At 43.5% G+C, this 12,011-nt stretch overlaps 1 protein-coding gene across 1 annotated transcript; it reads right to left on the bottom strand.

The window, feature by feature from the left end:
- Positions 1 to 10,516: 10,516 nt before the first annotated feature.
- Positions 10,517 to 12,011, bottom strand: LOC123446593 (gamma-interferon-responsive lysosomal thiol protein-like). Its single transcript, XM_045123169.1, has 5 exons — positions 11,644 to 12,011; positions 11,440 to 11,505; positions 11,207 to 11,347; positions 10,926 to 11,018; positions 10,517 to 10,840 (listed from the first exon to the last, which is right to left on the bottom strand). Exons 1-5 carry the CDS (start codon positions 11,908 to 11,910, stop codon positions 10,775 to 10,777), a joined length of 633 nt encoding a protein of 210 aa, XP_044979104.1. The 5' UTR covers positions 11,911 to 12,011; the 3' UTR covers positions 10,517 to 10,774.

Here is a 12,011-nt window from a genome sequence, read left to right as displayed (position 1 = left end):
GGCTGGGTTCGAAACCCAGTGAGCCCAGATTTCTTTTTCTTTTTTTTCTTTTTTTTTTCCTGTTTGCAGTCATTTTTCCCTTGCTATGTGAGCAACCCCATGTCCAGCTCAGAGTATATATTGCCCTATGTGGTTCTTTCTTCCATGTTAATTGTAGGAGGTGTAGGAGTAGCTTGTGATGATATTAGTGGTGAATCTATGCCTATGTATTCCTTCCTTCCATGCTACTTGTTGGGGGAGTAGGAGAAGAATTGTGATGGTAGTAGTGGTGTGGACCTAGGTGCTCGCAAATGGTGCTTGAGGTGTGATGTGTGTGCAAGTGTGTGTATATTGGTGCTCTCGCTTGGGTGCCTTGCTAGCCTAGTGCATGTGGGTGCTAGTGGCCCTCATGAGGGTGGCCTTGTGCAAGTGTGTGAATGTAGGTGTGCCCTCCCCACCACATATAATTGTGTGTGCAAGCTAATTCTATTGCTTATTGCCATCATAGCATGTGTAGGTGTGGATTCCTAGTTTAGCTAGGGTAGATTGTTGTGAGGGTTGCACCTTGAGTAAGACATGATTCCTAGGAAGATCCTAGTAATGCATGTGAGAGTGTGTACCATCACATGCCCATATGTGGGGGGTGCATACTCTCTTGATGGCCTAGGGTTCCATTGTGATGTGTTTTTTCTAATAATATTGTGATATGGGTGTGGGAGTTGTTGATGTGCATGACACAAACATGGGGTTCAAACCCCCATGTCACTTTGTCATTGTGCACATGAAACCCTCCTAGGTAATTGTCATCTTAGAAGCATACCTTATGGATTGCATTTGCACTTTGTTGAAAGTTTGGGCCTTGTTCCCATGGTATAGAAGGAGCCCAAAGGCATGGATCTTGGTGTGCTAGTTGTAGGGGTTTGTGCTCAATACCATAGTGGTGTCAAACACCTCTTGGGAACATGTGTGAGAAAACTATGCCTAGACAAAGTGGGCATGTGGCTGGAAAACTCCAGATTTTTGAACTCTGAAAATTTCACCAAGTCTGGAATGCTGAAAACATTTTCTTCCCCTGTAGATAAGGTTGTGCTGGTCATTATGTTGAGAACTGGACTTAGTTCAGTGCTAGTGTTTTGAACCTGGTAGGTTTGTGAAGCTTCCTGTCAATTTGCAAGTCATTTGGAGTCCACTAGATTGTGTTTTGATTGCTGTCAAAAAGCTTCAGAACAGAAACAGAAACTCAGGTGCAGGAATTTTCACTAAGTCCCTGAGAACTGATGGTTTTGGGAAAGTTTGTGGCCTTGTATCTTCTAGATTTTAATTCCTTTTGCTGTGATTCTTGCTGGAGATGGTAGTGTTCTTGGTTGGAAACATCCACATATATTATTTGTCATGTTTGAAGACCTGTAGCTATGTTGCATGTTGCTCTCAAACAGCTAAGATGCAGAAGCTGGCAGATTGCGTAGTTTTGACATTTTGTGCAAAGTTTGCGTTTAATTGTTGTTGGAGTGTTCTACCTTGATCCATTTCATTCATGTTGGGTTCATATATGTCTTGGCAACCTGGGAACACCAGATTCGTGCCAATTGTGTGTGTGGTGATGAATCTTTCACGTAGGGCTTCATATCGTGTTTCGTTGTTTCCCGTTGATCCGTAGCTCCGTTTGCAAAGTTCTTTATATGGTTTTGCACCGTTTTTACGAGATGCATCTGTTCATTTCATTCCCATGCATGTCCAAATAGTTTAGTGCAAAGTTCTGCCCAGGAACTTGTTGTAGTTATTCTTGCTTGTGCTAGTGTTAGAAATAGCGATGCTTGCTCAACGTTCATCTCATGCATCATGTGATTGTTGCATTTTGTGGTGCTGCTGTTCATTGGCTGTTGTTCTTGCATTGGGTAGCACCGGGAGCGGAGACCAAATATGTGGAGTTAGGAGAGTACGTGCAGGACGATCCAGAACCATTCCAAGCTGAGGATATCACAGGCAAGATGACATGACCTTGATCCCATATCTAGACTTGTTATGTTAGTTTCGATTCCACGTCATATTGCTCGCTGCCTACCACTGAAAAATATATTTCCTCTTCATATGCCATGAGCCTAAACACCTTACCCTTTCCTAGCAAACTTGCATGGCTAGGTAGGCTTGCTCAGCTACTAATGTTAGCATTGCTAGTTGCAGGTGTTTATAACCCATGAGTTGCCATGGGCTTGATATCATTATGTTAATTTCTGTTATTTAATTAATGTAACTATATATTTGGTAAATGACGGGAGGCCTAGCCTTTTGTCGGGTGTCTTGTTCCGTTATTGCCGCCTTAGTTACCGGTTACCGGTGTTTGATTCCATAATGATCGCTCCTAACACGTTCGGGGTTGTTATGGGGACCCCCTTGATAAATCGCGTAGTGTTAAGGCTTGTCCGGCAGGACCAAACTTTGGTACTATCTGCTAATCACTTAATAATAAACTGCATAGGGAATAGCTACCCCGAGGATTCTAATCAACAACCTGGGCCAGTGCTCCTCATGAGCGTTGGTCCAAACTTGAGTCGTGTGCGGGGCCAACCCGGGGCAACTCGGGAGATGTCTATCAGGCCACCGTACGCTGTGCTCATCCGGCGTGTCCTGAGACTGAGATACGCGGCTCTTATCAGGGTCGTCGACACGTCGGGAGGTCCTGCTAGACTTGTCTTTCCTTAGCGGTATATCTTGCGTATAGGAATCCCAGTGAAGCTTTGGTTTCACCCAGAGTTGAGGTTTTCCTCCAAGGAATCCGACGAGATCACGAGATTCGTGATAGAGGATGCCTTTGCGGCCTGTGTTCGTTTGTGATGGACTAGTTGGAGCACCCCTGCAGGGTTTAATCTTTCGGAAAGCCATGCCCGCGGTTATGTGGGAACGTGGAATATTTTGTTAACATCCGGTATTAGAGAACTTAAACATGAACTAATAAAAAATGCCAACTGTGTGCGCAACCGTGACTGTCCCTTCGAAGATCTCTCTTCGACCGGGAACACGGTGGGGTTATGAATGCCGTAGGTAGGTGTTCAGGATCACTTTCTGATCAAGTATTCCCGACCGTCAGCGTAGACCACTGTCACCTCTCCTTTGCGTAAGCTAGCCACTTATTCAATCTTAGGATGCAACAGCCTGAAACACTTCACCCCTTCCTTACCCAATAACATGACTAGTTCTGGCACCAAGGTCTTAGATTGCTGAGTCCCCGTGGCTCACGGATTCCTCCGAAACTCCCAGCAGGTACAGGTACCCCAGAGTCCGATGATCCCGACGGCACCCAGCTGGCGTGGCAGTACGACGAGGAGACAGATCGCCTTTACGTGAACTATCCGGAGGACTGAGCCGTGGTTGTGATCGTGGGCCTGCAGCGGGTAGCATAGCATTTCCCGTGTTTTGTAGTCCGTACCGGAACTACCTTGTTTGTATCTGCGTTGTACTCTGTATTATTAATAAGAAGACAGTTGAATCCCAGATTGTCTACTATATTTATTATTATGTGCTATGTTTACCTGCTTGCAAAAACACTTAGATGCGCTTCTTTCCTATTCGGGGCCTCGACCCCCAGATCGGAAAGGACCGCATCTTGGTCGTTACACACGTAGTAGCAGCATCTGTAAGATGACATAAAGATTTGTAAAGCACACACGGATCTGAAAGATTCAGAACCGTTGACTAAAACCTCTCACACGAGCAAGACGTGATCAGACCCCAGAACTATATCGGTGTTGGATTCGTTGAAATCACATGGTGATGTGAACTAGATTATTGACTCTAGTGCAAGTGGGAGACTATTGGAAATATGCCCTAGAGGCAATAATAAATTAGTTGTTATTATATTTCCTTGTTCATAATAATTGTTTATTATCCATGCTAAAATTGTATTGATTGGAAACTCAAATACTTGTGTGGATACATAGACAACACACTGTCCCTAGTGAGCATCAAACGTCACAATGTAACTGGATCACACCCTTAGGAGAGTTGTCACTTGATAACGGGATTACATCATTAGGAGAATCATGTGATGGACAAGACCCAAATTATATATGTAGCATATTGATTGTGTCATTTTATTGCTATTGTTTTCTGTGTGTCAAGTATTCATTCCTATGACCATGAGATAATATAACTCACTAGCACCGGAGGAATACCTTGTGTGCATCAAACGTCACAACATAACTGGGTGGCTATAAAGGTGTTCTACAGGTATCTCCGAACGTGTCTGTTGAGTTAGTATGGATCAAGACTGGGATTTGTCACTCCGTGTGACGGAGAGGTATCTCGGGGCCCACTCGGTAATACAACATCACACACAAGCCTTGCAAGCAATGTGACTAAGTGTAAGTCATGGGATCTCGTATTATGAAACGAGTAAAGAGACTTGCCGGTAACGAGATTGAAATAGGTATGCGGATACCAACGATCAAATCTCGGGCAAGTAACATCCCGAAGGACAAAGGGAATGACATACAGGATTATATGAGTCCTTGACACTGAGGTTCAACCGATAAATTCTTCAGAGAATATGTAGGATCCAATATGGGCATCCAGGTCCCGCTATTGGATATTGACCGAGAAGTACCTCGGGGCATGTCTACATAGTTCTCGAACCCGCAGGGTCTGCTCACTTAAGGTTCGATGACGTTTTAGTATAGTTGAGTTATATGTGTAGTTACCGAATGTTGTTCGGAGTCTCGGATGAGATCACGGACGTTACGAGGGTTTCCGGAATGGTCCGGAAACGAAGATTGATATATAGGATGGCTTCATTTGGTTACCGGAAGGTTTTTGGGCATTACCGGGAATGTACTGGGAGTGACGAATGGGTTCCGGAAGTTCACCGGGAGGGGGGCAACCCACCCGGGGGAAGCCCAATGGCCCTAGGGGTGGCGCACCATCCCTTAGTGGGCTGGTGGGACAGCCCAAGAGGGCATTGGTGCCAAGAAATAAAAACCAAAGAAAAAGGAGAAAAAAAAAGAGAGGTGGGAAGGAAGAGAAGGACTCCACTTTCCAATCCTAGTTGGACTACGATTGGAGTAGGACTCCTCCTCTCCCTTGGCCGACGCACCTTTGAGGGCTTGGCCCTCAAGGAAAGCCTCCTCCCCCTCCCTCCTATATATAGTGGTGATTTAGGGCTGATTTGAGACAACTTTTTCCACGTGCAACTCAGATCTAGACACCATAGTTCTTCCTCTAGATCGTATTTCAGCGGAACTCGGGCGGAGCCCTGCAAGATTAGATCGTCACCACCACCGGAGCGCCGTCACGCTGCCGGAGAACTCATCTACTTCTCCATCTTGCTTGCTGGATCAAGAAGGCTGAGATCATCGTCGAGCTGGACGTGTGCTGAACGTGGAGGTACCATCCGTTCGGCACTAGATCAGAACGGATCGTGGGATGGATCGCAAGACGGTTCGTGCGACGGATCGCGAGACGGTTTGTGGGACGGATCGCGGGACGGCTCGTGGGACGGATCGTGGGTCGGTTTGTGGGGCTGATCGAGGGACGTGAAGACGTTCCACTACATCAACCGTGTTTCTTAACGCTTCCTGCTGTGCGATCAAGGGTACGTAGATCCAAATCTCCTCTCGTAGATGGACATCACCATGATAGGTCTTCGTGTGCATAGGAAAAGTTTTGTTTCCCATGCAACGTTCCCCAACAAAGTGTTCCATTCCCTTTTTTAGGGGAAATTCGAATTTAATGATTCCCTCTTTCATGTCAATGATAGCACCAACCGTGCGGAGAAAAGGATGTCCCAAAATAATTGGACATGAAGGATCACATTCAATGTGCATAATAAGAAAATCAACGGGCACATAATTAGCATTGACAATAATAAGAACATTATCAATTCACCCTAAAGGTTTCTTTATGGAAGAGTCAACAAGACGAACACCAAAAGAACATGGATCATAAGGTTTCAAATCAAGCATACCATACATTATTTTGGGCATAACGGAAGCACTAGCTCCAAGATCACACAATGAAAAGCAAGAGATATTATTCAATTTAATCTTGACCATAGGATCCCAACCATCTTCTAGTTTCCTAGGAATAGAAGTCTCTAGCTTGAGCTTCTCCTCCCTAGCTTTGATAAGAGCAATGGTAATATGCTCGGTGAAGGCAATATTGAGTGTACTAGTGTGGGGGTCTTTAGCCATTCTTTGTAAAAAGGTGATGACTTCGGAAAGACTACAATTGTCAAAATCAAGATTACTACCATTAATTAAAGTGTTAGTGATGTCATCTAAGCTCATTCTTTTAGTAGTCTCTCAATTCAAAGGACCTTCTTGTCCTATAGTTGAGGTATTAGCATCACCATTAATAGGTCCATTGGGACTAGGAGTGCGATGGGTGCTAAAAGTTTTGAGATCCTCAACAACTTGTATAGTAGCAATGGTAGTGTGTGTAGGAAGGCTCCTAATTCTCTCTTCCTCTTCTTTTTCTCTAGCCCATCTATCCTTAAGTTAGGCTAGCATTCTTATGTTCTCATTAATTTGGACTTGGATAGCATTCATGGGTGTGGTGCTCCTTTCCTCAAGTGGGAAAGTTCTAATTTTAAGCATCTCTGCATCATGAGCTATGTTGTCCACCTTCAAAGAGAGACTATCTAATTTTTCTAGTTTCTCTTCTACATTCTTGTTGAAGGCTTTTTGAGAAATGATAAAGTCTTTAAGCATGATCTCTAATTCAGTAGTGGAGTTTTTGGTGCTAGGATAAAATTTTTTGTTCCCATAGTTGTTGGATGGAAACGGTCTAGGATTGCTACGAAAATTACTCCTATAGGCATTATTATTGAAGTTGTTCCTAGAGATAAAATTAACATCAACTTGCTCTCTTTCTTGAGCAACCAAAGAATTTAAAGGAACATCATGAGGATCAATAGGAGCTTTCTTAGTAGGTAACGTCATGATCAAGTCAACCTTACCATTAAGGGAGGAGATCTCCTCAACTGAGTTTACCTTCCTACCTGTTGGAGCTCTCTCGGTGTGCCATTGAGAATAATTTGTCATCATCTCATCCAATAGCTTTGTGGCAACACCAAGTGTAGATAACTCAGGTCAAAGTAGGTGACACCAACATGAAATATTTGCAATACAACCCAATCATAGGAGGGGGGAATTAATCGGAAAGCTCAAATAAGGATATAACTTCATCACCACACATGAGGAAATTTAACACACGCTATATGAATACTTCCGAAGTAGCTGGGAGTTCCAATTGTTCGTCAGCACCCTATTGATCATGTTTTCCTTGAGAGTCCCACACTTGATATGGCACATTTGGAGATCCCCCTCATGGATAATAAATCTCAAAGGCAACTAACAACATGCCCAAAGATAAAGCACACGGCCCGCACGTTTACACGATTGAATTTTACAAAAATGATTGAATTTATCAAGGAGGATATGCTATAGGCCTTCAATAGTTTGTACAAATTAGATGGATGGGCGTCTGAAAACATAAATGGGGCGCATATGGTCTTACTTCCTAAGAAACATGGGTCATGTGAATCTAATGGTTTCAGACCTAGAAACTCTGTGCATAGTCTGACCAAAATGGTTTCCAATGTTATTTGTAGAAGGCTTGCCATGGTTTTTACCGATTATTATTGGGGGAAATTAGGGGGATTTTCTTAGGGGTCAATCTCTTGATGAAACTTCAAGCTTGTCCGGGACTCAACTAAGTTGCTTAAGGTAAATAGATGCAATCACATTTTACTCAAGCTAGACATAGCCAAAGCATTCAATTCCCTCACATCACAATTTTTACTCAAGGTGTTGAAATAGAAAGGTTTTAGGCATAGACGATGGATAAGGATTGTTATGCTGCTTTCAACTCCATCCTCCCCAAAGTACAAGCATGCAACTTCCTTGAAGCCTTTATAGGTGAGCACTCTATACCATAAAGTGTCTCAATTTATATTGATTGCGTCGTACTATTCCTCTAGGTCTCATCTCAAGAGAACATGGTGGAAAGACACCTATTTGCCCTATGAAGGAACTACGGCCTCCACTGTAACATGGGCAAGAGTTCCATATCTCCAACTCTTTGCAATGAAGATATATTCATGGAGTTTGGAGAGTTGATTCATTGTGAGGTCATAAATCTTCCTATAAAATATCTTGGTCTACCTCCCCAACTGTTTGCAATGAATATCTATCCAATGAAGATCTATTCAAGAAGAATTGATCTATTCAAGGAGTTCAAAGATTTGGAAACATGATCGTCACTGGTTAATTGACAAAAATAGAGGGATGCTCCCATTATGGAGGACTGGATTATTGTTTTAGAGTGGTCGTTTAGTCTGTGTACAATATGTTTTATAGGCAATTCATATGTTACATCTCCTATCTCTTGACTCCCCCCCTCTCCTTGGATCTTTAAATCAATCAACAAAATTAGGAGAGCGTTTCATTGGAAGGGTACATATGGTGTCCAAGGCGAGCATTCTTTGGTCAATTGGAAGATGGTGTGCCGGCCAAAGGAGAAAGGGGGCTTGGGCCTCATTGACGTGAACGTTGTGATTTGCTTGATGAATGTGAAATGGGCTTGGAGCCTTAGGGATTCCAATGGAAGAGGATGGAGCAACCTAGAAAAATCCTATGGATGAGAAAGAGATGCACATTTTCAATGTTGCCACAAATGTATTGCGTTCAAGTTTTATCAAAATATTGACGAGTCACCAAAGAAAGGTGAATAATTGTCGAAGTCCTGGCTGGATGGAAGATGGACTCGAGACATAAAAGGCTAATATTTGGACACATATTTTGCAGGTGTTCATTTTATGAGAAATCATCAACGGTTTCACTCTTGATCCAAAAAGAAGAGATGAATGGACATGTTCTTGGGACCCCTTAGGTTGTTTCACCACCAAATCCGCATACAAGGCATTTTATGCCACGAGTATTTTATGGTCTGTTGTGCAACCAACTTGGAAAACATGAGCTCCCCTTCGATGCAAATTTTAGATCTGGTCGATGGCCAGGGCTTGCAAATGGACTGGCGATCGCCTGGCTAGACATCATCCGCAACGTAATTTGCGCTACAACCTTTATATTTTAACTTAGGAAAGTGTTAATCACCTTTTCATGAAGTGTGCCATGTCCAACATCATTTGGAGTCATATTCTTTCTAGGGGCAAACTACATGACTCCCACCCATCCTTCAGAGAGATTTTCACACACTCATGGGAAAATTATGGGGCAGCGGTTCGAGGGAGATCAAAATATAACATTTACCTTCCTAGTTATCTTGGTCATTTGGTCAATCTGCAAAGAAAGCTGGACAAGGGTCTTGAACAAAATTAAGACTCCAATTCGGCAGGTTCTAGACCAAATCAAGGACAAGACTAAGTGATGGAGGACGAGGAGCAACTTCAAGATCAAACTCCCTCCAGTTGTAGATTATTCTCTTTGAATACCCTATTGTAGTTTTCTTTCCCTTGTTCTTGGTTGTTGGAATGGACTTGGGTTTGGTCATGTACCCTTCTTCTATCTATGAATAAACATGCAGTCCTCTTGCATGGTTCAAAAAAATAAGTTTACGGAATTGATGATTTCACTTTGAGTTATTGTAGGGAAGTATACAATATGGTACTAAACTTGCTAGATACAGCTTTGATATAAATAATTCTTTTTCTTGGGATGGTGATCCACCCAGCTTTATTTTTTCGAAGATTCTAAAAAGATATAAAAAATTTATGATGATAATAAAGTGTGGAGTTGCTAGAGTTATGTGTTGCTTGTTACATATTACAACGTAGAGAAAGTATATTTTCATCCCTCAACTCTTGGAGGAGCCTAGATTTGGTCCCTTCACGCCCAAACTGGACAACTTGAATCCGAGCTACTAAAACCGAACAAGGTTCTTCCGTGGACATGGTTTTGACTAGTTTTGGTGTGACTTCCGCTAGTTTTGACAGTGTTTTGACTTAAATTCGCATACTTTCTTCAAATTAATTTATTTTTTAGATCTGAATACCATTTTCAAGTTCATGTGCTTTTTAAAAATCCACGTATTTTCTACAAAATTTCACAAATTTCAAAAAGTACACGAATTTGAAAGTAGTACACGAACTTGGAAAAACTAGGCGGATTTGAGGATTATTTTGTATTTCTATGAAAAAAGTAGGTGATCTCAAAAAGTATGTGAATTTGTATTTTTTTTACTGAAGAAGTGCACATATTTGAAAAAAGTGCATGAATTTTAAAAAAATCACCAATTTGAAAAAATATACACGTATTTGGTCAAAACCTGGGTGAGTCAGCACCAAAACTGTTCAAAGCCGAGACCAGGAATGAACTTGGTCCAATTTCGATAGTTGGGGTGCAAGTTCCGGTTTGAGAGCTAAGGAACCAAATCTAGACTCCGCCAAGGGTTGTGGGATGAAAAGTATATGGTGTGATGGGACTATACTCTAAAATTGAGGGCGTGGAGGTTTAGTAGGTTGGAAAGTGTGTGTAAGATTTGTAAAATGCGTCAAATGACTTTCCCATCAACGAAACAGGTCAGGTACCAGCATTACATAGCTCACTTTATTATCGGATGAAATACATCTCCATAATTAACCCGGGCAGAAGGATGAAACTGTAATATGTTCACGCTATGAATGGGACCTGAAAGGAAACATAATTTATCAATTGTTATCAACCCGCAGCATCTTAATCGTGCCGTCGACGCCTTCATCGAGCTCGAAATCGACGGAGTTGTTACTGATGCCATTGCGTGACACAGCCACCTGTTGTACGGTTGCATAATGGCGGCCCGAGTTTCAGCAAATCTTGGGAGGATGTCCCTTGTACGCCTTGCAGATGTAAGCTACGAAGTCCCCGAAGTCCTGAAACGAACAATCTCATCATAATTCAAGAAGTAGTGTGTGCATAAGCTGGATTTAAAACTTGAGAAGGGTCGTTGTTGCTTACATCATACAGCGGCTTGCCATCAACTACCACCCATGGAACGGAAGTGTGTCGAGGCACGAGCGCATCTGTCTGTCTCCCGTACTTGAGTGAAAGCTGGATGGAGCAAACAAAGGGCCAACGCCATGTTTAGCAATCTAGCTATAAAATGTACTCCCTTTTGTCTTGAAATAAGTGACTCAACTTTATACTAACTTTGTACTAAGATAGTACAAAGTTGAGTCACTTATTTTGAGATGGGGAGGAGTATGTGACTGATAAAAATCAGATGCAAAGGAACGGACCTTGTGGCCATGCTCACTCTTGTAGCACTCCATGACAGGCTTGGGGTGAAGCCCTTGTTTATGGAAGCACGACTGCCAGTCCCGGTGCTTGTACTCCATCGCCAGCTCCTCCACGCAGTTGATGAAACCGAAATGCACAGTCTGCAACCAACGACAGCTACCTATCAGTATCATATCCGGGCGTGAAGCTGTGAGGAGACAGGAGAGACGACGATGAGACGCGAATGAATTACCACGTTCGGCCAGGCGTCGATGGCGCAAGCCTCCACGGTGTTCAGGAGGCATTCATCCGGACCATGCTGCAACAGGCCAGTATCCCAACGTTATGATGATCATCAGCACCATGCACCATCCACCTCAAGAGTCAGAAACCACAAACCCAATAACATCTATATGTAGCCAAAGGGAGAAGGGAGAGGAACCGATCGATGGCGCACCTGACATCTGATGGCGCCATGCGCGCCAACCTTGGCGTTGCCGTAGGGAACGAGGGTTAGGTCCACGGCGTCGAGGAGTCCGTCTTTCAAGACTCTGGCGAGGCTGTCCACCATGAACTGCACTGAGTCGGGGCACAGCGACTCGTAGTAGAGCTCCATACGCACCTTACCGTTTCCCGCCGCGACGACGTCGCCTGCTGAGGAGGCGCCGCCTATCAGCAGGAGGAGCACGGTGAGGAGGAGGAAACGGTGCAGGCGGGCAGCCATGGGTTTCACTGCACCGGTTGATCAATGGGCAGAGAATGGAACGGCGAAGGTCGCCGTCGGGAGCTCCGAGCCTTGGATGATTAGGATGATTATGGTGGAGT

This window comes from Hordeum vulgare, chromosome 4H, assembly GCF_904849725.1.
Source record: "Hordeum vulgare subsp. vulgare chromosome 4H, MorexV3_pseudomolecules_assembly, whole genome shotgun sequence".
NCBI lineage: Eukaryota > Viridiplantae > Streptophyta > Magnoliopsida > Poales > Poaceae > Hordeum > Hordeum vulgare.
This window is presented reverse-complemented; position numbering and strand designations above follow the sequence as displayed.